Here is a 25,883-nt window from a genome sequence, read left to right on the forward strand (position 1 = left end):
CCCTTTCTGTTTTTTTTTTTTTTTTTTTTTTTAGACAGTCTCTCTCTGTTGCCGAGGCTGGAGTGCAGTGGCATGATCTCAGCTCACTGCAACCTCCGGCCCCCGGGTTCAAATGATTCTCTTGCCTCAACCTCTGGAGCAGCTGGGATTACAGGCGCACAGCATCACACTCAGCTAATTTTTGTTTTTTTAGTAGAGACAGGGGTTTCACCATGTTGGCCAGGCTGGTTTTAAACTCCGAGTGATCCACCCTCCTCAGCTTCCCAAAGTGCTGGGATTACAGGCATGAGCCACCATACCTAGCCTTCCTCTGTCGTTTATGTTTCTTGTAAATTGCTATTAGATTTAGATAGAGGCTTGAGGAGAAAGGGAAACCAATCCACAATAACAAAAATCATGTTTAGGTGTCAGGCAGAATTGCTTGTAATAATAACGAACTTTTATTTTCAAGGGGAATCTCATCAAATTTAATGATAGAGAGCAGCAGAAGGGAGATTCCTTTTTATTTTTTGTTTGTTTTTGAGACAGAGTCAAGGGTCTCACTCTCTTGCCTAGGCTGGAGTGCAGGGTGCGATTTTGACTCACCACAACCTCCACCTCCCAGGTTCAAGGGATTCTCCTGCTTCGGCCTCCCGAGTAGCTGGGACTACAGGTGCGTGCCACTAAGCCTGGCTAATTGTTTTGTATTTTTAATAGAGATAGGATTTCACTTTGTTGACCAGGCTGGTCTCGAACTCCTGACCTCATGATCCACCCCCCCCTCAGCCTCCCAAAGTGCTGGGATTACAGGCGTGAGCCACTTCGCCTGGCAGGGAGATTCGATAAGGTCAGGCTCATTGTTACTTTCACTGAAGCCTGAAATTCAACCGCGTTGTATAGAAAATTTGAGGATCCCTATGTCGGAAATAAGGCAAGGCATAAAAAAATGTTAGAAACAAAACAAAACATTGCTGTTTGTCTGTTCCATTCAGCAGCCCCATAAATTAGATTTATATATTACAATAAAATAACCCAATATTAGGGATCAAATCAGAAACAGAAGCATTTGCCTTGTTTTCCTAGCTCCAACTTGTAAACATGGGCAGAGTAAGAAGGGAAACACTTTGGGGATTACAAAGAATGATAGAGCTAAAATAAATAAATAAAGCCTAAATTTATTTTTTTAAAAAAAGAGAGAGGCTTGAGGAGATTTACATGTCATTTGTTGGTGAACTCTGTGGCAGCTGCTGCCGTGTGAACTGCCAACAGGAGGCACATGAGGTCTGGATGTCTTGCTGTTTGTCACGTTGGCCTCCTTTGATGATCATTTCCCAGACCTACTCATTATATCATTCCTTCTCCAGTTTTATCTGAAATGCCTCTCTAAAGAGAAATTTCTTCTCATTAGCTATTTGGCTACCCTGAAGTGTGGATCATATAAGAAAGGTAAAACACGTGCTTGAAACTTTATTTTCTAGTTTTCAAAATAATGTGGCAGTTCCCCAGTATCCACCAAAACTGACCAATGAGTCAGTTTCTCTTTATTTAATATATAGATGAGGAACACGCAGCATGACTACAATCAAGAAAATCCAGACCGTGGGAAATTCTGTGAAACAAATAACTCAGCTTCTTCATTTCATATATAATGTCTTTATAGATGCAATTTTCGAAAGTGGATGTTTGCTCAAAACATGTGCATATATATAAACACATATATACACATATACACACCCATACATACATATATATTTAGTACATCCACTTTTGGAAATTAACCTTTGGAGTTACTATTTAAGCATGGTTTGGGTTTTTATATAACATTTTCAAATGTTTCTATCCTACCTTTTGAGAAATAGTTCAAGATTAAAGGAAACAAAGAAACTGGTCCTACTCAGATCACATACACAAACACGTGCCCTCCACCTTCACATGTGCACACATGTACACAACACACACATACCTTCCATCTGCTATTTGATGTGGAGAAAGAAAAATGTAAAAGAAAAAATGGAATTAATGAGGGATGGAAAAGACGGCACGCATCTCTGGGAGGGTGATAGCTAATACACTGGAGGAGCCAGTGAAGCTTTAGAAGTTCTGTACCGGCCTTTAGAACAAATGTTAGGAAAACAGATCCACTTACCAAAAAAAGCCTAGAATGATCTAAAACCTTTAGATGACATTTAATTGGAATGCTTGACATTTCCTACTTATTTTCAAAAATCAGTTTTCCAAGTGTGGGATAGAGGGATCTAAAAGACGTGAGGTTCTACTTGGCAGCAAGCCCTCAAATACCAACATTTTTATGCAATTTCAGCTGTATCAATAAAAGCAGAATGTTCCAGATAGATAAATGTACTCTGCAGTGGTCATGACACAATTGTAGTATTGCATTCAGCTCTGAGTAAAATATCTTGAGAGAGCCATTTAAAAATTGCAGTGTGTTCACTGAAGGAGAGCGACCTGAATGGCGAGGGCAGTAGCCTATGCTGTGGGAAGAATGGTTGAAGAGTTCAGGATGTTTGACTTGGACAAGGGGCTTCTCAGAGAAGGGCTGAGGTGCATGCAAATATTTGAATGGCTGCCATGGAGAAGGGGTGGGGAGAACTGATTCAATGTGTGTCCTTCCAGAAGACAAAGCACAGCCTCTGAAAGGCAGATTTAGGATCTAAGCAAGGAATAACTTTTTAGCAGATGCAGCTATTTCACAGGGCAATAAGAGGCTTCGTGAAATGGTGAGCTCCCTGTTACTCAAAGTGCTCAAACAAAACTGGGGACAATTTGATGAGACAACCTTTGGGATTTTGACAATTTCTATATTCTGGTTTTATGTTCCAGAGAAGGAAGGAAACCCAATTCTACAAGGACTTTATTAAGCAATCACTTGGGCAATACCCTGTGCCAGCTAGAAAAGCACAGAGGAGACAGGAGTTTAATTAAAATTGCCAAAAGAACTGCAGTGCTGTTCCTCCTTCCTGCTTCTCCCAACCTCAGCACAACTCACCGACAAGTGGTTACTATGCTTCGATTCTTTCACGCTGCATTTACAAACACTGCCTCAGTACACAACTGCTCAGTTAGTTTTCCTGCCTGACCAACTGTGGTTTGTGGCTGCAGCAGCTGTTAAATGCTATTTGTAAAATCTTGTTTGTAGTTGGTTTGAGCCTATGTTCAGAAAGAGCCATCTTCTTTCCGACTACTCCTTGCCACACTAGACCTTCTGCTGCTGAGTCAGGGGCCACCACAATGCAAATGGCAGACTCAAATGCATTGGGGGCCACTGCTCACCACTGAAGGTGCCTTGACTTGGTCCATGACTACGAAGGGACTGTATCTTTGGCTGGAAGGGGTCAGAGGAAAAACTAGGTTTGCAGATGAGAGTCATCAGAATCTTGAGGATCCTGCTTCTTGTGATGCATCTTGGCAAGTTGATGCCTTTTACTGGATCCATGACCACTTTTTTCTCTGAACCCAGGAAGAAGCATTACAGATACACTGTAAGCTATTAAAAATGATGAAATATTGCCAGCATGAAATGATTTATTCAAATCAGAGCAAAGAAGGGTGAGCTCATTCCAAGAAAAATCCATCTGTACAAATGTCATTAAAAATGTCCACCATTGGGAATGATAGTAAGAGGAGGAAAAAATTGTCCACCAAACAGAAACTAAACTGCTACCATGGCGATTCCCAAGAGGGGAACTGAAGAGGGGGAGAAGAGAGATTTTACCTTCTACATCATATGTCCATGTTATTTGAGGTTCCTTTTTTGCATGTGCTTTTTTATATTAATAAAGACACATTGCCATTTTGAAACAGAAAGACATGCCCACCAAGAAGATGAGATTGGGTGTAAATTGTGATAGTTACAAGACTGCTATTTACTTCATCAGAGAAAGCTAAGGTAGTCTGTAAAAGTAACACTTTCAGAGCTGGCTACATTTTAAATTTGTGATTGCTATTTTCCTGGATACTGCTGGCATGTTTGAAAATACATATGGTATTATGTATGCCCTAAGTGGCTGTTCACAAATGGGATCAAAGCTACACAAAACACATTTATAATCAATTTCTTTTGTCCTTTATAGATCTTATTGGCCTGCCATGGGTGTGCTTTATGTATACAATCATGAGTCTAGCATCCCTGCTTTTTGTTGTTATGTTTATACCTGAGACAAAGGGGTGCTCTTTGGAACAAATATCAATGGAGCTAGCAAAAGTGTAAGTATTACATGCATTGGTTTCTGAACAATACTCTTTGGTCAAAAGTGCAGCTTTTATATGCAGCAAAGGAATAATATCTGAAATTATTTTAGGACATTCCCTTTAGCGTAAGACTATGTCTTAGTGCATAATTCCAATTTCCCTGCCTTGTCTTTAATTTGGGTGATGCAGCTAAGGAAGAATACCCATTTCTTCCCAACGAGTGAACTTTTTTTTTTTTTTCAAACTGCGAAGTGAATGCATTTGATTGGCAAGTGCGAATTTTCATTTATCGATGAAATATTGTACTGAATTTGAATAAAATCTTTACAATTGGATTTTTTTTTTTTTTTTTTTGAGACGGAGTCTCACTCTTGTCTGTCACCCAGGCTGGAGTGCAGTGACACAATCTCGGCTCACTGCAAGCTCCGCCTCCCGGGTTCACGCCATTCTCCTGCCTCAGACTCGCCCGGCTAATTTTTTTTCGTATTTTTAGTAGAGACGGGGTTCCACCGTGTTAGCCAGGATGGTCTCGATCTCCTGACCTTGTGATCCACCCGCCTTGGCCTCCCAAAGTGCTGGGATTACAGACATGAGCCACTGTGCCCGGTCTACAGTTGGAATGTTTTTAACATGTTAGCGTTTTATAATTATCATCAAACTGTAATGCTATTATTCATGACTGTGACCAACCGATGTATAGGTGCCAGGTTACAAGCTTTTACCTTTTACATGAAACAAAAACAAAAATAAGTCATTGTAATTAAAAAGCATTAAACCACACTTTCCTTTTTTTGTAATGTAATAATTTTTACTAGAACAAAGTTTAATATTTTCACTGTCTGCATTTCTTTTCTAAAAGAGAAACTGTTATTACTGTTGTTTTACTTGATTTTTTCCAGAAATTAATTTTGTTGTATAGAGGATATAATTCTGCTGTGCTAAGGATTAAAACTATCTCATTAAAAATTTTTTTTATTTCCATAGATTTTTGGGAAACAGGTGATATTTGGTTACAGAGTTAAGTTCTTTAGTGGTAATTGTGAGATTTTGGTGCACCCATCACCGGAGCAGTATACACTGTACTCAATTTGTAGTCTTTTATCCCTCACCGCTCCCCTAGTGCTTCCCCCACCCAGTCCCCAACCAATGGGTGAACGTTTTAAAGCTCTACTCAGTAACCATCTCAGAACTTCTTCCGTCTCTCTAGCTCCCCCCAGCAGGTTTTCTTTGCTTGGGGTTTGGGGTGTGTCCTTGAAATGTAGATATACCATGTTCACCCTGGGCTAGGACCTTGGGCCTCAGCCTTTCCATTTCTATCAGACTTATAGCTCCTTCTCTGTGCTCTAAACACTTGCTAAGGCTAAGATTAGCAGAAAAACTCTCAGGCTTAACCGTCTACAGTTGTTCTAAATAGTGCACATTTAAGGTAATTTTAAGAAAGATAAGCTTCTTATATGAATAGGCATTTAGAAAACTCGTTAAAAAATTTCACAAGGAGAGATTGTTTAAACAATTTAACTTAGAAGTGAAACATTTAATTTAGAAGTGGGTGGCAGAAAATTCCCTTTCCTTTTTTAGTAGCTCTAATTGCCAAAACCATGTCCTGGGAGAAGAGGTGAGACATAAGGTCTAAGAATGAAGGAGAACTTGTTACTCTTCCTAGGATTACATCATTTCATTTAGAAATGCAGGGATACTTGTTCTTGGGTTTTAATATAATGGGAGGAAACTACATTTTCACAATTTGTGATTTTCTTTTAAAAATACTTTGAAAACAGTAGAGGGAAATGTATGATTATAGATATTGTGGGCATAGCAATTCTTCAGCTTTTACTTGAAGGAAGAATAAACCTGATAGGTGAATTGTTAGTAGATATATGTGTGCATGTGTATTTATATTGAACCAACCATTAATCCTGGCTTATTGGGGGTATGGTAAGTAGGATTGTGGAAAATTTTCACTTTGTGCTTTATACACTTTTAGATGATCTAAATTTTAAAAATATTTTACTTTACAAAAAGCAGAAAAAAATTCTCCCAGTTTATGCTTAAGATGAATATCAAATTATAAGACTTTCTTTTTATACAAATGAGGCCCTGTTTTCAAAAAAATAAAATGAAAATGATTCATTTACAATGGGAAATAAAATTGTGAGGAAGGCTGGCTATATCCTTGGACTAACCAATGCACTGCCTAACTCTATCCAAGTGGAGGTCAAAATGATTGGATTTCTTGGTGTGCATTAGACTCTGAATAATGGCTATCAATTACAAATATGATTTAAAGCATCAGTGGCCTCAGATTTTAATTAAACTCAATGTATCCACCTGTAAACTGGCAACATTCCTCATGGATTCAGGTTTTTTCTATAACTGAGATGCCAGGACATTGATGACTTCCAAATCTATTGATCTTCCTTCATTTCTCATCCTTCCTTATGCCTGTTTCACATCAGTTGTCCATTGCTGCATAACAAAAGCATCCCAAATGTAGCAGCTGAAAACAATGGACCATTTCCAGTGATTCTTTGGTTTGGCTGGGTGGTGCCTCTGCCTGTTTTGCGTGGGCTCACTCACATGTCTCCCTGGGCAGGAGGGCCCACAATCACACGGGACTTGATCACATAGGTGGCAGTAGGTGCCAGCTGTCAATGGGGAGCTTCAGTTCTCCCCAGTGGCTTCTCATCCTTGAGGAGGCAAAGTGGCTTCCTCACATGTCAAACTCAGGGTAGCTTTTCAAGGTAGTGAAGGCAGAAAGAAGCTGCAAGTCTCTCTGAGGTTTACATCAGGAATACACACATCACTTTGACTACTTTCTATTGTCAGCACAAGTCCTGAGGCCAGCCCCGGATACAAGGGGTGAAGAAAGAGACCTAACCTCTTGATGAGATGAAGGGCGAAGAATTTCTGACCACATTCAATCTACCACACCTACTCTTTCTTGAAGTTCTTTTAGCTATGTGAAACAATCTTCTTTCCTGGATGGCCTCCTAGCTCATGACTCTAATCTCCTGATTTCTCCTTCTGTTCCTACGTTTTATCTAGCTTTGAAGATTCAGCTCTACATCCTTATGCTTTTAGACTCAACTCAAGTACTCATCCTCGAAGTCCTGAGTAGCTCTAGCCCTGGAGAGTAAACCTTTGTCCTAGATTTTCAATATCTTCTCGCCCTCTTTTCTTCTATACTGCGTTGGCTAGAACTCTTGTGGTTTCACCTTGTTAATTAATAAAGTTTTAGTTTCCAGGAATGCTCTGTCCATTTTCTTTCTTATGTAACTCCTACAAAGCCTACCTAGCTTAATATTGATTTCTGGTAGATGACTAAAAAATATCCACTGTTCAATTTTATAACTTGTTTTATTGGCTTCGTGGTAAATCCACTTTGTGTATATGCACCTTTGAACTACTCATCTACTAACTTAGGGAGCAAAATTCCTGTAAACATTTTGTGGCTGCGTGTACTGGCTCATACCTGTAATCCCAGCACTCTGGGAGGTGAAGGCAGGCAGATCACTTGAACCCAGGAGTTCGAGACCAGCCTGACAACATGGCAAAACCCCATCTCTATCAAAAACACAAAATATTAGCTGGGCATGGTGGCTTGTGCCTGTAGTCCCAGCTACTCTGGAAGCTGAGGTAGAAGGATCATTTGAACCTGGGAAGTTGAGGCTGCAGTGAGCTGTGATCGTGCCACTGCACTCTAGCCTGGGTGACAGAATGAGACCCTGTCTCAAAAGAACACAGAAAAATAAGAGTAAAATTTTGTGAGTTCTTGTGAACAAAAATAACTAAACAATTGAGGCAGAGAGAAAGTAACAATTAATTAATTGAATGAAACTATATAGGCCTCCTTTACTATCACAACCCACTGTACTCTCTTAAAAAAGTCTAACTTGAAAGCAGAATGTTCTGCATAAGATTAAGGACTTTCAAATCCCTTTTTCCATATAAAGTTGTCAGAATGTATCAAATTGCAAACCAAATGAAAATTCAATGACAGAACTTAAGAAAATCTAAGCTTTCTTTCTAGTAGGCTTCCAGAATAAGATATTCCTTAAGAACATATGATGTGGGTATCTAAAACCCAACAGAACTTATTAATTCAGAATTTGGGGTGGGGAAAGAATCTGTCTAAATTATTAAAATTCTGACTTACGAAATGTTTTTGAAAGAATCACATTTCTGTTACTTTTGAGTCATGCAATTACTCAAATTTAAATTCAGACCCTCTCCAAGAACGTTATAAATTGCAAATTAGGAGAGGACCAAAAGTCAAAGGTATGTTGACCTCTAAACAGACTATAGGAGAACTGCAAGGTTTGTAATGAAGAACAAAAATACAGGCAATTAAGAAAGATGAGATGGCAAAACAATTTTACTTTTTTTTTTTTTTTTTTTTGAGACGGAGTCTTGCTCTGTCACCCAGGCTGGAGTGCTGTGGCCGGATCTCAGCTCACTGCAAGCTCTGCCTCCCAGGTTCACGCCATTCTCCTGCCTCAGCCTCCTGGGTAGCTGGGACTACAGGCGTCGCCACCTCGCCCGGCTAGTTTTTTGTAGTTTTTTTTAGTAGAGACGGGGTTTCACCGTGTTAGCCAGGATGGTCTCGATCTCCTGACCTCGTGATCCGCCCGTCTCGGCCTCCCAAAGTGCTGGGATTACAGGCTTGAGCCACCGCACCCGGCCAACAATTTTACATTTTAAAGTCATTACAGCAGTAGTAATACCTACTAGCTATAAACCACGAGGAAGCCCAGTACTGAGGACAAAAAGGAAAAGGTGCTCTTAGAATTTTTTTTTCAACATTTATTTTAGAATCAGGGGGTACATGTGCAGGTTTGTTACAAAGGTTTACTGCATGATGCTGAGCTTTGGAGTATGAATGAATCTGTCACCCAGGTAGTGAGCATAGTACCCAACAGGGAGTTGTTTAGCCCTTGCCCACCTCCATCGCTCTCCTCTCCAATCGTCTCAGTGTCTATTTTTGCCTCTTTATGTCCATGAGTACCCAATGTTTAGCTCCCACTTATAAGTGAGAACACACAGTACTTGCTTTTCTGTTTCTGCATTAGTTCACTTAAGAAAATGGCCTCCAGCTGCATCCATGTTGCTACAAATGATTTGGTTCTTTTTGATGGCTGTGCAGTATTCCATGGTGTATATATATCACATTTTCTTTATCCAATCCACTGCTCATGGACACCTGGGTTGATTCCACGTTTGCTATCATGAATAGTGATGCGATGAACGTACGGGTTCATGTGTCTTTTTGGTAAAACAATTCATTTTCCTTTGGGTATATACTCAGTAATGAGATTGCTGCATCAAATGGTAGGTTAACTTCTTTTTTTGGGGGGGCGGGGGGCGGAGTCTCGCTCTGTCGCCCAGGCTGGAGTGCAGTGGTGCAGTCTCGGCTCACTGCAAGCTCTGCCTCCCTGGTTCAGGCCATTCTCCTGCCTCAGCCTCCCGAGTAGCTGGGATTACAGGCGCCCGCCACCACGCCCGGCTAATCTTTTGTATTTTTAGTAGAGATGGGGTTTCATCATGTTAGCCAGGGTGGTCTCGATCTCCTGACCTCGTGATCCGCCCGCCTCGGCCTCCCAAAGTGTTGGGATTACAGGAGTGAGCCACTGCGCCCAGCCTTTTTTTTTTTTTTTTTGAGATGGAGTCTTGCTCTGTTGCCCAGCCTGGAGTGCAGTGGCATGATCTCAGCTCATGGTAAGCTCTGCCTCCTGGGTTCACACCACCATTCTTCTGCCTCAGCCTCCCAAGTAGATGGGACTACAGGCACCCGCCGCCATGTCTGGCTAACTTTTTTTGTATTTTTAGTAGAGACGGGGTTTCACCATATTAGCCAGAATGGTCTCAATCTCCTGACCTCGTGATCTGCCCACCTTGGGCTCCCGGTTAACTTCTATTCATGTAATGTTAGTGAGCCAGAGGCTTTTCTGAGCCGAACCAACAGGTTGAGAAAAGCTTTTAAAATGACAATGTGAGCAGCCTGGCTTATGTAAATTGACCAAAGTATCTATGAAGGATATACATTAAACAAGGTTTCCAAGAGAGAAATGTCAGAGACAAAAAAAATACAGTAAGTTATTAAATTAGAAAGCCCATGGAAACTGCTTGTGCACAGAAGCTGAGGTGAACTTGAAGAATGAGGAAGGACACTGCTGAGTTAAGAGAGTCTTCATGAATTTAGAATAAAACAATGAATCAACTTTTGTCACCAAGGTAATAGTCCAGATGTAGAAATCCCAATGTCTATTTCTAAGAAAGTAAACTACAATATCAAATTAACTTCAACCATGATACTACAGATTGCCTAGTATTTTCCTCTATATTTGGAGTTGGGTTCTTCTACTCCTATTTCTAAAAAGCTGAAAAAACAAATATTCTTCCAAGGATGTTAAGTTTCTTATAAAATAAACAGTGACTCAGCTGAGAGGTCAGAAAAGATTTCTGCAATAATGTAATTTAAAAAGATTTTATTTTGAACTTCTGCCTTGCAAGCTACAAACTCAAAATGGGATGTGATGTTTGCCATATTTGCTGTTTCAGCTGTGATTTACTTTCCCCCCAGCTTAAGTGGGCACAAATGGAGAAAGAAAACAATTTAATATTTTTAAATATTTCAGTTTTGAGGCAAACTTATTTTTCACTTTTAGCAGTTAATTTGATGTGGCCATTTCTTTATTCATGCATCTGCCCAATTCATTTATTCAATAAATATTTATTGAGCATCTACTATGTGCCAGGCACTGATCTAGGTTCTACAATAACATTGTCAGCGAGTACAATCACCATGAGATTTCCAGTATGCTGATTAGACAGTAAGTGACTAAAGGGCTGCTTTCAATTGGGCAGATCTGAGAAGGTTATTCTGAGATGTACCGTTTAAGATAAAACCTGGGTAATAAAAAGCCAACCTTGAAAGACAGGGGAGAAAATCCAGGCAGAAAAAACAGCTAGTGCAAAGGCTAAGTCAGAAACACACTTGACTTGTTCCAGAAATGGAAAGAAGGCTGTAATCTTTGACGAGTTAGGAAGTAGGCAGAGACTAGTGTGCAGGGCTTTGCAGGCTGAGTGAAGAGCTGGGTTTCATTCTAATTGCAGTGGAAGCTACTGAAGGATTTTAAGCAGGGCAGTGACATGATCTGACTTACAGTTTAAAAGTGTGCCATAGTGAGTGTCTGCAGCCATCCAGCTGTAGGAGGCTGAGAAAGCATGCAATTGTAGTGCTGGGTCTCTTTTTCCATCACGCCATGGACCTTAAGTGGCCTTCAATCACATGTGGCAAGCACACATATCCCTAGTCTATTAACTCTGCTTCTCTCCTAGACAAACGCTCCAGATCACTTTCTTCCCGGAAACCTCCTCACATCCTCATTCCTCACCGATGGCCTTGCTTCTGACTTCCCTGAGAAAATGGACATAATCAGGTGGAAACTTCCACCACCTTCCACATACACGACCATTCCTCCAGGGCCTATGTAGGAATGCAGTCCTTCCTATGAGAGGCCCTTTCACCCCCTCTCTCCTCTCTCCCTCCTCTGGCACATTCTCCAGCAATTGTCCCGGCTCACTGCTGCATCACCTGCATCTTTACCTACTCCTCATCAGCATGGAAACCTGCTGTGATTCTTTCTCCATCTTTTTTTTTTTTAAACGTCTTTTGGTGCCATTTTCTCTCCAGCTTTTGCCCTATTTCTTGGGTACTATTTATAGCCAAGTTTTTCTAATGCATCGTCTGTATTCACTGTCATCACTTGTGCTTCTGCTCTTCCCATTCTGAAGAACCTGCTCCAATGAGACTTGTTATGGCCATCCCGCTCCTGAAATTACTTTTTAATGTTCCAATTACCTCCATGTTGGTTAACTCTGTGGTCAATTCTCACTCCTCATCTTAGACTATCCCCAGCATTTGACTGGAGATGGTGTGTTTGCCTGGGGATAGTCCTCCTTCCTGAAATGGTTGCCTCACAGCCTTCTGGGACCCGCCCCCTGTTGTCTCTTACCTATGGGTCTCTCTTCCTCTGCTTCCTCTCTTAAAGTTGGTGTGCCCTGGGGCTTAGTCCCCTGACCGCTTCTCTGTCACCCTCACCGGCTAGTTGATCTCAGTCAATGACAGTTTGTATCTCATTAATATGCCAGGGTCTGAAATTTATGTCTCTAGCTCTCTCTCCAGAATTCAAGGCTTGTTTATTCAACTGCTTACTCTACATGTCTTTCCAAACGCCTAACAGATACCTAATACCTCGCATGTCCTAAATTGAACCTGTGATATCCTCAAACCTATTCTACTCACAGCCTTACCCACCTCAGTGGATGTCAATGTTATCCTACTACTTGCTCTGGCCACAAACTTTGGAGTCTTTCCTGACTCTTTGTCTCATACTCCACGTTCAGTCCATCAGGAAGTTGTGTTGGCTCTTATTTCAAAATATATCCAGAGCCTGAACACCTTCACGGCTGCCCTGGTCTGAGGCACCATGATCTCCATCCTGAATTACTGCAATACCCACTTATTGGTTCTCATTTCTGCCTTTGTCCCCTCCCATCAGTTCTCTACATAGTGGCCAGAATGACCCCTTAAAATGCAATCAAGGTATTCTTTTTCTCCAATCCTCCAGTGGCTCTCCAGCAAGAGCAGAAGCCTTCCAATGCCCTTCCAGCCCTGCACAGCCTGCTAATCTGCCCTTCTCCTCTCACAGCCACACAGGCCAAAGGCTGCATCCCAGACACATCAGGAATGCTCAAGGCTCTGGATCTTGGCACTTGTTTCCTCTGCCTCAAATTATCTTCCCCTAGATATCCACCTGTCTGGCTGCTTCACCTCCCTCAGACTTTCCCTGTCCCTCTATTTCAAATACCAGTTGTGTATCCAACTCTGCACCCACTTTCCAATCCTTCAGTTTTAACCAAAGCAGAAACACTATATTTTACTTGGTCTACTGTCTATCTCTTCCTGCTATATTTAAATTCCATGAAGCCAGGGAATTTTGTATATTTTGTTCACTGTTGTTTCCCAACACTCGGAACAATTTCTTGGCATATAATCAAAGCTCAGCATTGAATAGATGAAAAAATGTGAACGAAATGGATATAGGAGTAAGGCAATGAAGCAGTCAAGATGACACTGCAAGTTTTAACTTGAGAAACTGGACAGGTGGTGGGATGGGGAAGCCCGAGAGACGACTAGGTTTCAGGGTTCGGGAGAGAATAGAGCTCGGATTTGGAGATATTAATTGTGAGATGTCCATTAGACATCAAATAGACACATTACTAGTAGGCACTTGGATATATAAGTCTGAAATTTGGAGACTCTAGGGGTTAGAGAGTCAAATATGAGTGGCCATCAGCTAAGTGGTATTTAAGTCATGAAGCCAGATAAGCTTATCTGGTCAGAGAACAGAGAGAGAAGGGACTAGGCCCAGTTTTGTGCCAACCTTAGAGACTGAGCAAAGAAGAGAGTGTTAAAAGAGACTGAAAAGAAGCCAGCAGTGAGGCTGGAGGAAAGCCAGAAATGTTGTAGGAAGGTGGGACTGGAGAGACCAGCCACAAAGACAGAGGTAATCATAGGCTTGACAGACTCAGGCTCAGTGGAATGAGAGGACAGACGCCGACTGATACGGTTGGAGGACAAAATGGAAGTGAAGTAAAGAAGCTACAGTCCACTCCTTGCATCAGTTTTGCTGTGAAGGGGAGCAGAAAAGCAGAATGGTCACGCCCTAGACTCATTTCCAATCACTGCTTCATTCACAAGCATTAAACTCACCCTCTAACCACTCATCTCTCCAGCCCACTTCCTCAAGTACTGGCACTTTAACAAGTCTTCAGCCCCATCACAACCTGGAGGCTCACGCTCTCCCTTCCTTCCTTACCCTGCTTCCTACTTTCCATGGCCCACCACCCAGGCCACTTCTTTACATTTCACCTTCTCCCTTTCCCCTCTTCTCTCTCCTTCCATCACTCAGGCAAACTCTAACTCTGACCAAGTCAACTCTTAGTTCATTTTATCCCTGCATTCAAGGAGCTAAACCTGGCTGAATCAAACACATAACTATGCTGATCAGCCTTGTTTTAAACTTACGAACATCAATCTCAAGTAGCTCTTGAGGAGTATCGTGCAATATACCACATTTCCCTGGTGAATTGATGTTCCTACTTTCGAAGACGATTACTTCACACCAATACTTTTCCCAAGCCTCCAGCACCCCCTCCCACTTCTTCACTCTAATTATTTTGCTTTTTAGTTCACTGAGAAAGTAAATTGAGACCACCTCATCCTCCTGCCACAAGATCTACTAACCTGCTTACATCTATGCCCACACATTCTGCCTTGTTGCAAAGGTCAATGCTTCCATTTGTACACTGACTGCATCCATTTCCCCCTCCTATGGGATTATCATCATGCACACACTCACAAAGCTGCAGTATTTCCCATCCTGAAAAAACACCTTCCTCAGATTCCCTCCAGATACCAATTCGTTTCCCTGCCCCCACTTCTCAGGTCTCTGGGAGTCTTTGCGGGGTTCCCTCCCTAACTTCATTCCATTTTCTGATCATCACTGCTTTGGAGAGATGCCACCTGTGTAACAGTCTGTCCTCTCCCACCCAATGAAATCCTTTTTTCTCCTTCCCCATTTATTTCTCATTAGCACTTTTACTACTTCAAATTATATGCTTGTCTCCCCTCTAAAATCTAAGTAAGCTCCTTGAAAACTGGAGTCTTTATCTACTCAACCCATACCAACTACATACCGTGGCCACTCAAATCATTGGTTAAATTACAGAAAAAGGTATTTGAAAAGGGAGGTTCAAAGGCAGCTCTTCCTTTTTAATAAAGGTAAAATACAATAGCATCTTGTTGTGCTGATGGAAAAAATCCTGTAGAAAATTTTGTTAATGCAGGAGTGAGGGATGACGTAGAACACAGAAGAGATATAAATATAGGCACATTGCTGGAGTTTGAGAAATGGAAAAAAATAAGGTCTGGGATGAAACCTCCACTGGTTCTCTGTATGTAATACTATCCTTGGAATCCTTCCCCACAGAGCTGACTGCTGGGATTGTGTTCTGAGAAGACACCGTTACCCCTTGCATGAGACTGACCAAAGTCTGTGGCATACTGAATTTCGTGATGCAGCAGGCTTCCTAATAAAAATATGTATTTATTTTGCATAGCTAAAACATTAAAGCCCCAGGATGGTTTAAAAAATAATAGCCTACACTTTTTTTTTTTTTGTATGTACTGTAAACTAAGAATGACATTTTCATTAGTGCCTCTTTTTCTTTCAGGAACTATGTGAAAAACAACATTTGTTTTATGAGTCATCACCAAGAATTAGTGCCAAGACAGCCTCAAAAAAGAAAACCCCAGGAGCAGCTCTTGGAGTGTAACAAGCTGTGTGGTAGGGGCCAATCCAGGCAGCTTTCTCCAGAGAACTAATGGTCTCAACACCTTCTGAACGTGGATAGTGCCAGAACACTTAGGAGGGTATCTTTGGACCAGTGCATAGTTGCGACTCCTGTGCTCTTTTCAGTGTCATGGAACTGGTTTTGAAGAAACACTGAAATGGTAAAGACAGCCTTCAATCCCCTCTTCCCCAAAAGGAACCTCAAAAGGTAGACGAGGTACAAGGTCCTAAGTGATCTCTTTCTTATTCTGAGCAGGATATCAGGTTAAAAAAGAAGTTACTGGCTGGTTTCATACCTTCTACCTTCACAGAGCAGCCTTTGAATAGACTATGTCCTAGTGAAGACATCAACCTCTGCCTTAAGCTATGTATGTACGGAGGCCAGTCACAGCTTTATTATTCAGATACACAAGTGGTCTGGACATAAGGGTACAGGTTTTGCCTACCAAGACACTGCTTGCACTGGGTCTTACGCAAAAAAGAACCAGAACACACAGTGTGTGGACAACTGCCCACGTATTCCATCTGGATTAGGAGAGGGTCCTGGCTAGGATTTTAGTGGTAATTCCTAGTTACATTCAACAAGTATAAAGATTATAGAGCTTATTTTATGAACTATAAACTACAATTTAATGCAAAATATCCTTTTATGAATTTCATGTTAATATTGTGAAATATTAAAATAATTCTGCAATAGTTGAGAAAAATGAGCATTTTTTTTCCATTTTTAAAAAGTGCATAGAAAAGACAATTTTAAAATCCTGGGACCATATTTATTTAGAAGTAGCTGTAAGTAAAACATTAGAAAAGGAGTCAGGCCATTAGGTTATTTATCCAAATCTCTAAGCAATTAGGTTGAAGTTATTAAATCAAGCCTAGAAAAGCTGCCTCCTTGGAAGGCTTTCATGACAATGTATAGTAATCCACAGTGTCCTGCAATTCTTCACACTCCTCAGGAATAGCACTACCTCAGGTTACGGCACACAGGCTACACTCGATGATGACTTTCAGTGACCGAAGACACAATAAATGACATTCAGACATCAGGACAATTCCCTCATATGTTCTTCTCTATGATGGCAGCCTGTACAAGCAACGTGGGTTTCACCCACACAATGATGAACTGTTCTCTACTTCTCCAGTTGATTTTAAAGACTTGGTAAGAGGTCTCACTAATAAAATTTGGGTATGATAGAAAATCCACAATCAAATCTTGAACCAAGTAACATATTAAATTACTAATACTGTAAGTGATGGAAGACACAGAAAAAACGTAAGCGCACGAACAACCTAACTTGAAAAAGAATTCAAATATGATTAACCTAAAGAAAAGAGCCAGCTCCTTTTTATTTAGCTTGGAATTTTCCCATTGGTTCCTAATAAACTGTCCCAATGTCATATAAGGCGACATGATCTACTACATTCCTTTATAACAACGTGGAGAGACTATAAACCTATGTAAGTAGTAAAACTGTAAGATCAGAGACTCAGGAGACTGACTAAAAGGCCTGGGTCTGCAGTGTATTATCTGTATTAAAATTGCAGGGGAAGCTAAAAGGAAAGGAGATTTGGGATCTCAATTCTATCACAGTGTATTTCATATGCAAGTCAGAGCAAGCATTGTTGTTTGTTTTTGGAAAGAGAAGGGAAGTGTATTCTGCCCCACGTTTCCTTCCGTGTTTATAGTTCAAACACTATATATACTTTAGGTATTTTTTGGTTTAGCCATTCATTATAAATGGGCAGGAAACTGTATCAACCTAGCCGGTTTATTACTAGTGACCTCGACTTCAGTATCTTGAGTATTCTTTTGCATTTTTATTTTAATATCCTGAGTCTGTAACTAAACAATTTTGTCTCCAAATTTGTATCCAATGTTCATTGCCCCACACCAAATCAAGCTTTTTGATTTTCAAAAATAAAAAGGGGGAGATACAACTTATACATATATATTCACAGTTTTTATTTATAAAAAAAAAATTTACAGTACTTATGGAGAGCCAGCAGAAGACATTAGAGCACTCACTTCTTCCCATCTTTGTTAAGGTTAGTGAATTACCCAAGGACACTGCTAGGTGAGGCTCACTCAGCAGCCCTGAAAACAGACCCGGTCACACTGTCTTTACCCTCTCCCTTCAGATAAAGCACTTCGTTTAGCTATTGATCTGCCCAGTTTTCAAGTCATGCGAATACTGAAAAGGTTGTATCATCTGGATCTGTACCTTGGCTATATAAACATGTTTTCCCCCTATTCTACATTTCTTTTTTTGGTGCACATTGCAAAACAGGAGGTGACTTATTACTGTTAATTAAAACTAAATGAAAATGTCAAATCTTTAAGACAGTGAGTTTGTAACTCTTTCATGTAATTTTATTCTCCATATTTATGAGTTTGGCTATCCTACTGAATCTTAAAATAAAGGAAATAAACACTTTTTTTTTAAAAAAAAAAGGAAAAATAAAAGTCTAAAAATTCCAATGAAATCTTTCGTAAGAAAGAAAAATGTAAGTTCACCTTTGCCTTCCACTTTGGAGTAAGAAGCAGGTTAGGGAAGGCATTGAGAAGAAAAAAGATAAAAATAAAAATAATAAGTGTTGTTCAGTGCAGTGCCTAAGCAAGGTTTTCAAGATTTTATACTACGGTAAGGAAAATGTACTATATATGGAGGTTAGGATGTTGCAACTTTTCCACAAAGCTTTGAAAACATTTTGGAAATACAGGTTTTTGTACACTGTGTTGGAATATTGTCTCCATTAAGTTTCTCCTGAGAAGCTAAATTGGACTCTCCACTCAGCTTTACTTCTAGGTATAATCACTGTTGGTTACACTAAACTCCTACACCTAAGTGATAGGGCACAGCTACGCTTGATCCTGTATTACCACATCAAGGCTCCTGGGTGAGCCAGAGACACTGTTTCATAAATGCGTATTTATTATAACTTTAAGAGTAGCAATCTCATATACTGAATAGTCACTCTTTAACTCCATTAAATAAGATACAGCAAGGGGAAGGACAATATCGCACAAAATGGCTTTCAAATTCAAGTGGGGCTATTTGATAATTACATTGTGGCACAGAGGCAGCTTGTGGGCACTTCTTGTTAAAACATCTCCATGTTACCAACTTCTGACAAGATTCTTAGTATAGGCTCGGGCACCAACCCAAGATTAAAGTCAAGAACCTCAATCACTTCTCTACAACTACAGGTGTTGAGTCTTTCCAGAAAAACAAAGATCCAAATGAGGCACCATTCATCACAGCTTCTTTCTCATGGCCATCTAGTGGGTAAGAGGTTTCTCTTCTTAGAACTACAATTTCTTAACCTTTACAAGTTATTTAACATTTTCTATCATATTAAATTAGCAACATAAAACATTATCCTTTATCTATAAACTTCTAGTCTGGTTCTCTAGAGTTTATATACACGTTTTTATTTCTAATCTGCAAGAAAAACAAATTCCTATTTGTTATTTGGTAACAGAGCATTAAAAGATACTAACACATGTGGCGCATATATATATATATATATATATACACACACACACAAAATACACTTCAAAAAGAAGCCAACACACTTTAGCCAAAGTCTTAAGCTTGCATAGATTTTAAAAAAAAAGTATGAATACAATTTTTGTTAAAATAGAAAATGGGGAATAAAAGTTATAGAATGGATATGAAGAGAGATCTTTTCCAAACTTTTATTTGTGCACATTCAATTGAAAAAGATAACTTTTACAGGTTCTTTGGTGCCCATATTCAGCATACAAAAATGTAAAAGACTATTCACAAATAAAACACATTAGCTCAAAATGGAAAAAAATAACAATGACAATAAAACAATCTAAGGTAGTGCACACTGTGACAGCTCTGCTTATGGGGACATGAGAATTACTGCGAAAATAAATAGAATGTCCTTTTGTAAAAGCAGCAATGTCATGTCTTGTAAACTTCCTTTTATATTACAGCAAGGTTTGGAATAAAATCCAAAGGGACTGGAGCTTACACTGTAGCCGTGAATGAATAAAAGAGTCTATCTCCTCAATTACTGTTGGTCCAGTTTTCCTTTTGAGTCCAATGTGCAGCAGGTTTAAAAGGTGCTCAGTTAGAGATTCTAACCAATTAAGTGGTGAATTATAAAATTTCTTTCCTGCTTTCAAACACAAATGGGTAAATCTGTTCCACAGCAGTAGCAACAGCCTTTACATTGGGCCCTGTAATAAACACAATGGAGGAAGGAGTGAGAAGAGTTGGAAAAGGGAGCACTAGGAAAAACCGATTTTCCAGAATTAAAAATATTCAAGTAGTACAGAATATCACGTTAACGGTTTAAAAAAAACTACACATATAATTATACACATAGCCATAATAAGTAAAAATAATACAGATTTTGTTCTGGGCAATTAAAGGACATATGAAACACAAAATGAGGTTATTCATTTTGTTTTAGGGCACCAGACCGAAAAAAAAGTATATAAAAAACTGCATACAAACTATCATGGACTAATACAAAAAGTACTGTAATATAATATGTACATGAAAGGAAGGAGTAACAAATGGGACTAGATAATAGCTATCCTTTTAATCACTATCATCTGGCTTCTGGTTAGGCTACAACAGAGGCTCAGGAATATGCAGGAACACAGCAGTGTGAAACAAAGCTGCCACCAAAATGTTGGGAAACCAGAATGCTGTTTTAAAATATATGGTTTAAAAATCCCCACAGATTAACCACCACTGGGTATCCACATGTTTATTACCAATCTGGTCATTTCACCCGCAGAGCTTATACAAGTCAATAGAAAACAAAGCACAAGGCTACAAGGTGACCATGCATTATTTTAATTCTTGAACAACTTTATAAAAATGTAATCTTCCATTTAAATTGCTAAAAAGAAACATAAAAAAGGACAATGAAAACTATTTTCATAAAATTTATTTTGAATAAAAATGGCTTCACTAATACACACTTACCTCTTTTGAAAGACCCAAGAAACTAACAAATCCACCCGCTGTAAACACTCTGATGGTCCTAACCACATCCTACCTTGGTGAGGTCCTTCCTGACTCACTTTACCCCCACCCTTCTATGCTTTGCTCATCGGAACCAATTCAATATTACTAACATTTCATAGGATATTCCTGATCTAAGTAAACAATGCATACTACTTAACCACGTCAGTTGTCTTCAGTTTATTATTATTTTGTTTAATATCTAGTAACTCAGTTACAGAGTTTTACATATGCATTGTTTTATTATATACTTAGTAAAGATAGATCAATAGGCTTTGGGGCTGCTCAGACATCCAGCCTCCAAAGTGTAGAAACAGAGAACAGACAGAAGGGAACAAACAGACCTGTCCCCTACCGTCCCATATTTAAGATTCAGGTGGGATCCTGGGAATACGCTTTGAAAGTCCCCAAGGAAGACGGAAAAACCCATGGGATGAGTCAAAACTAAAATGTATTTGTTGAGAGACTAAATTGTTATTTTCCTCTATGGACTGAATAAAGAAAAAACAAAGCTCAAGGACATTGAAGACATTTTCTTTAATTCTTTTTTGCCTAAGGTTGGGCCTGACTCCCAAGCAATACTTCTGCACAATTTATAATCATAGTACCATTAAAATGTCACACAGTATGCTAATGCTACCCTTTGACATGAATGCCTAGTTTTCTGAAACCACCTTTCTCCAAATAAAGATGCAAAAGATACAGCAAGATAAACATAACAGGTACCAATTTAATATTTTGCTTATGTAAAACTTCTCTGAAATTTATAAAATGAGTTTCTCATGAGAATTTTAAATATAAGGTATCATAAATTTACAAAAAAATCATACTATGGATACATATACCAGAATATATATACATATATATATATAATATATATATATATATATATAAATTTTTCTTTTTTTTTTCTTTTTTGAGACAGAGTCTCTGTTGCCAGTCTGGAGTGCAGTGGTGCGATCTCAGCTCACTGCAACCTCTGCCTGCCGGGTTCAAACGACTCTCCTGCCTTAGCCTCCCGAGTAGCTGGGACTACAGGTGTGCACTACCACGCCTAGCTAGTTTTTTGTATTTTTAGTAGAGACAGAGTTTCACCACGTTGGCCAGGATGGTCTTGATCTCATGACCTTGTGATTAGCCCGCCTCGGCCTCCCAAAGTGCTAGGATTACAGACGTGAGCCAATGCACCCGGCCCACCAGAATATTTTTAAAGCTCCATACTGGAAACTACTCAAATGCCCAATGAGAATGAATGATATATACCACTACACAGAACATAATATACATGAAACTCACTAAGATAATGCTGAGTGAGAAAAGACACAAAATAGTATGTGTAACATTCATAAATAGTACAAAAGTAGGTAAAGTAAATCTACAGTGTTAAAAGTCAGGAGACTGGTTCCTCTTAAAGGGCAGAAGTAACTGAAAGGAACAAATCAGACATTATTTCTATCTTGGTATAAGCATCTTGTATCATTCAATCCATAATTTACAAGTTTGGTTTCAATATCATAGAATACCTGTTACTGTGATACTTCCTGTCGAAAAAATCTGTAACGTAGCTCTTAGAGATTTTATCCGATAGCACACAGCAGGATGAAGTTCAGGTTCGTAACTATACGAAAGAAGCCACAATTAATATAAATATTTACACCCTGACTAGTAATTTCAAATTTGGTAATGTATCAAGATAAATTGCTTCAAAGACTTACCTGGCATGAGGTCTATTGTTCTTTGTGAATTCTGGCAAACGGATTTCAAATGGCATGTTACACACTGCCAGAACATTAACAACCTTAAAATCTGTAAATATTACCTTTAGGAGAGAAGTAAAACTCAATAAATTTGTTTTGAAACAAACAAACAAAAAAATCTGCTCATCATGGCAATCCTTAATAACCATCAATCCTTAAAACCAAGAGCAAACAAGATAAAACAAAAACATTTTAAGTGTATGTTTAGTACTGTAAGTTGTGTAGCATTGAAAGTTTTAATTCAATTTTTTAAAAAGCCCAAAAACTTCATTAAAAAAAATAAAACCACAGGTATTTGCATGATTAAAACAGTATGGGTCTTTCTAATCACATGTTTAACTTCTTAATACTTTTAAGTGAAATATTTAAAACTACTGAGAAAGGACAGAGAATAGTGAGGGAAAAAATTTAAGTCCAGGTCATCCTGCTAGAGTAAAAATGGAAAACATGTCACTTTAGAAAGTCAGTAAATACAGAGTATACACTGGGCTCCAAAAGTCAGATGTTTTTCTCATATGCAATAAGGCAAAACGACATTTCTGTGATAATATTAGTTAGATGTTTATTTTCTTTCTGGGGATAGAGCGATAAAATTGTTTTTAACTAACTGGGATTTGTCTCAACACTTCTAATGTTACACTAAAAGAAGTTCCACGCCGAAAATAATGCTCTTAACCTTAATAACTTTGGTCACTCCTACCAACATCTTCAACTGTTTCATCTCATCTTTTCAAACACTCCTCCTAAAACCACAATTTTGGGTAAGCTAACTATCCTTCAACTCAGCCTTGCACACAGCAGTTGCACAAAGCCAGGAAACTGCAAAGTGGCAGCACTGTCAAATCACAGTACAACTCAAGACTCTCTCTACTGCCACCCTCCCTCAAGCACCAACCCCCACTCCCCACCAGCCATTCAGTCTCTTCCTATCACCCTCTACTTCAGAGAGACTGAGTCATCAGAGGGAAACATAACTTCCTATCCCCACTTCTACAAACTTGTCTCAATCCCAAACAGCCTTGCCCTCATCTTCAGGGACCATTCTCATCTTTATCTTTCATTTATTCATCATTTGCAAGTGACCTAGCAAGTCCATAATATGTAATCATTTTATTCAAAGGTATACCTCTATCAAGTTACAGTGATGAGGCTGACATGCCTGTGACAGTCACGTTACAAGTGTGAGAGCCTGCCAGCTGGTGTGTCCATGTCAACGGGCCTCTGCCATTCTCTATTCACCATTCTGACCTGGCATTCTTGAGATAACCAAAAATGATTTTGTTTGTGTACATCAGAGGTGAAAAAACTTAGAGTTGAAAAGGAAATTAACTTGTTAGGAAACAAGTCTCTTTATGGGAAGGGAATTAGGGAAAAAGCTAGGATCCTTTACAAATACCCACATGGCCAAATTTTGCTACAAATTTTCATACGGAAGGGCAGTATTAAAAAACCTAGAAAAAGTTCAATCATAAGAATAGTATGTATAGTGATTTCTTGAGTCTATTACAATTTTTAATTCTACAAAAATAAATCCTTAAATATTTATAATTTAGATACTGTTTGAAAATGTTACCTGAAAACCTAGTTTCTGCAGACTGCGGGCTAAGCGTCTGGCACCAAATTTAGCTTCTTCTTCACTATAGTTTTAAGGAAAGAAAAAGATTATCAGTTACACAGGAAATAAATTTTATACTGAGGAACACAAAGAACTTTACATATGATTTTGCTGTTAAGTCTAGGAAAACGTCCGTTCCATGAGGGAAAAAGTAAAAAATTAAAATAAAAAACCCAAGTAGCATTTACCTTGTTGCTCCAGTGCAAATAATTTTTCCTGAGGACCAAATTGTAGCTGTAATTCTAGGTTTTCTAAGCTTCATTAATACTTTCTGGGGGAAAAAAAAATCTGATTACCTCATAAGCATTATTTTTCACTTATGGTTCTGTTCTATATAGTCATATTAATGTCCAAATACTACTCTCCAAGCTTATCCAAGACTGCAATAACTGCTCTCCAAATCACCCATTTTGAAATCAAGTACAATACTGAACACAAAGAACATATTAATCCAAAAAGACATTTGATTAATTAAAAATACAAGGTGTATAGAAATCTCTCACTCTATATACTTGAAATCAATGTACTCCAAGTACATAAACAATTCAACTCTCATTCCACTCCAGTCACATAACTGGAACTTGCACGGCTCCTCACACACACCAAATCTGTTCATGCCTCAGAAGCTTTGCAGTAGCTGTTGGTTTCATTTGGAATAGTATCCCCTCAATATTCTCACTTCACTCAGGTCTCTTACCAGATGTCACCATCTGAAGAGAGGCCCTCCCTAACCATTTTCCCTGAAACACCCATCACTTCATCGCTTTCTAATTCCTGACTCTGCTTTCTGCTGCTTCATGGTACCCATCACTACTTTATATTGCATCTTAGAGTTGAGATGCTTATTACACACTCTAGTTCAACATGGGCATCTTGAATAAAGGAGAAATGTTGGAGCTGGAGATGTAATTAGAAATTCATTAGCTTTGGAAGGCATTTAAAGCTATGGGTTAGAATGAAATAACTACAGAGTGTGTATCAATAGGTCAAGGACTAAGCGCCAAGAAAATATGCAAATTTAAATTTTCATTCCAACTTTTCATTCATGGAAATATTTGTTAGATGTCCATTCTACGTAAGAAAGACACAAATGCTCACTGACTAACATAAAAATGAATCAGATGTTTCTGCTTAAAATTTTTGTTACATTTTGTGTTCTTCATTCTCTGTTATATGCCATATTATCAAACTAGAAAGCTATTAAATCTGGGCAGACTTAAAATTTACCAAAGATCAAGATAAAATTTGAACTAAAATACATCATAAAATTTCATATACAAGTGACTGAGAAACACTTGACTGAGTTTATTCCACATTTAATTGTCTCTCACCGCCACCAGCTTATCTATCATCTCAGATTTTTCAATTAATCTTCCTTAAAAAAACTATTTCCTTTCCATATGTCATGGTGAAGTACCAAAGCAGTGTTAGGCACATTCCTCTCTAAACTTCTGAGCAGACATATTGATTACTTTTCTAAAGGAAAGATGGGATTGCTGACAAACTTGAAAATCTTTGTTGGTCACTGAAAATTTTAATTGAATTTAATTCATCTTTACTTAGTTTCTAGTACTACGAATTAATGGCCAGGCATGGTGGCTCACGCCTATAATCCCAGCACTTTGGGAGGCTGAGGTGGGTGGATCACGAGGTCAAGAGATTGAGACCATCCTGGCCAACATGGTGAAACCCCATCTCTACTAAAAATACAAAAATTAGCCGGGCGTGGTGGCGTTCACCTGTAGTCCCAGCTACTCGGGAGGCTGAGGCAGGAGAATTGCTTGAACCCAGGAGGCAGACGTTGCAGTGAGCCATGATTGTGCCACTACACTGCACTCCAGCCTGGTGAAAGAGCGAGACTCCGTCTCACACACACACAAAAAAGAATTAATTA

General features: G+C 39.1%; 2 protein-coding genes across 3 annotated transcripts in view; one reads left to right on the top strand and one right to left on the bottom strand.

Annotated features, from left to right (window-relative positions):
- SLC2A12 (solute carrier family 2 member 12) overlaps positions 1-19,646 on the top strand; it is a 65,822-nt gene extending 46,176 nt beyond the window's left edge. The window contains exons 4-5 of the mRNA XM_033235405.1: positions 4,071-4,203; positions 15,487-19,646. Of these exons, the coding sequence (XP_033091296.1) occupies positions 4,071-4,203; positions 15,487-15,637 (284 nt within the window). The 3' untranslated portion in view covers positions 15,638-19,646. The remainder of the gene's footprint in view (positions 1-4,070; positions 4,204-15,486) is intronic.
- The window catches only part of TBPL1 (TATA-box binding protein like 1), a 37,942-nt gene continuing 30,113 nt past the window's right edge, over positions 18,055-25,883 (bottom strand). For both annotated transcript variants that reach the window (XM_033235407.1, XM_033235406.1), the window contains 5 exons: positions 24,178-24,260; positions 23,948-24,011; positions 22,333-22,436; positions 22,141-22,235; positions 18,055-19,818 (listed from right to left, as the gene is read on the bottom strand). In XM_033235407.1, the coding sequence (XP_033091298.1) occupies positions 19,739-19,818; positions 22,141-22,235; positions 22,333-22,436; positions 23,948-24,011; positions 24,178-24,260 (426 nt within the window). In that variant the 3' untranslated portion in view covers positions 18,055-19,738. The remainder of the gene's footprint in view (positions 19,819-22,140; positions 22,236-22,332; positions 22,437-23,947; positions 24,012-24,177; positions 24,261-25,883) is intronic.

The sequence above is a fragment of the Trachypithecus francoisi genome, unplaced genomic scaffold (genome assembly GCF_009764315.1).
Source record: "Trachypithecus francoisi isolate TF-2019V2 unplaced genomic scaffold, Tfra_2.0 Lachesis_group15, whole genome shotgun sequence".
In the NCBI taxonomy this organism is placed as follows: domain Eukaryota; kingdom Metazoa; phylum Chordata; class Mammalia; order Primates; family Cercopithecidae; genus Trachypithecus; species Trachypithecus francoisi.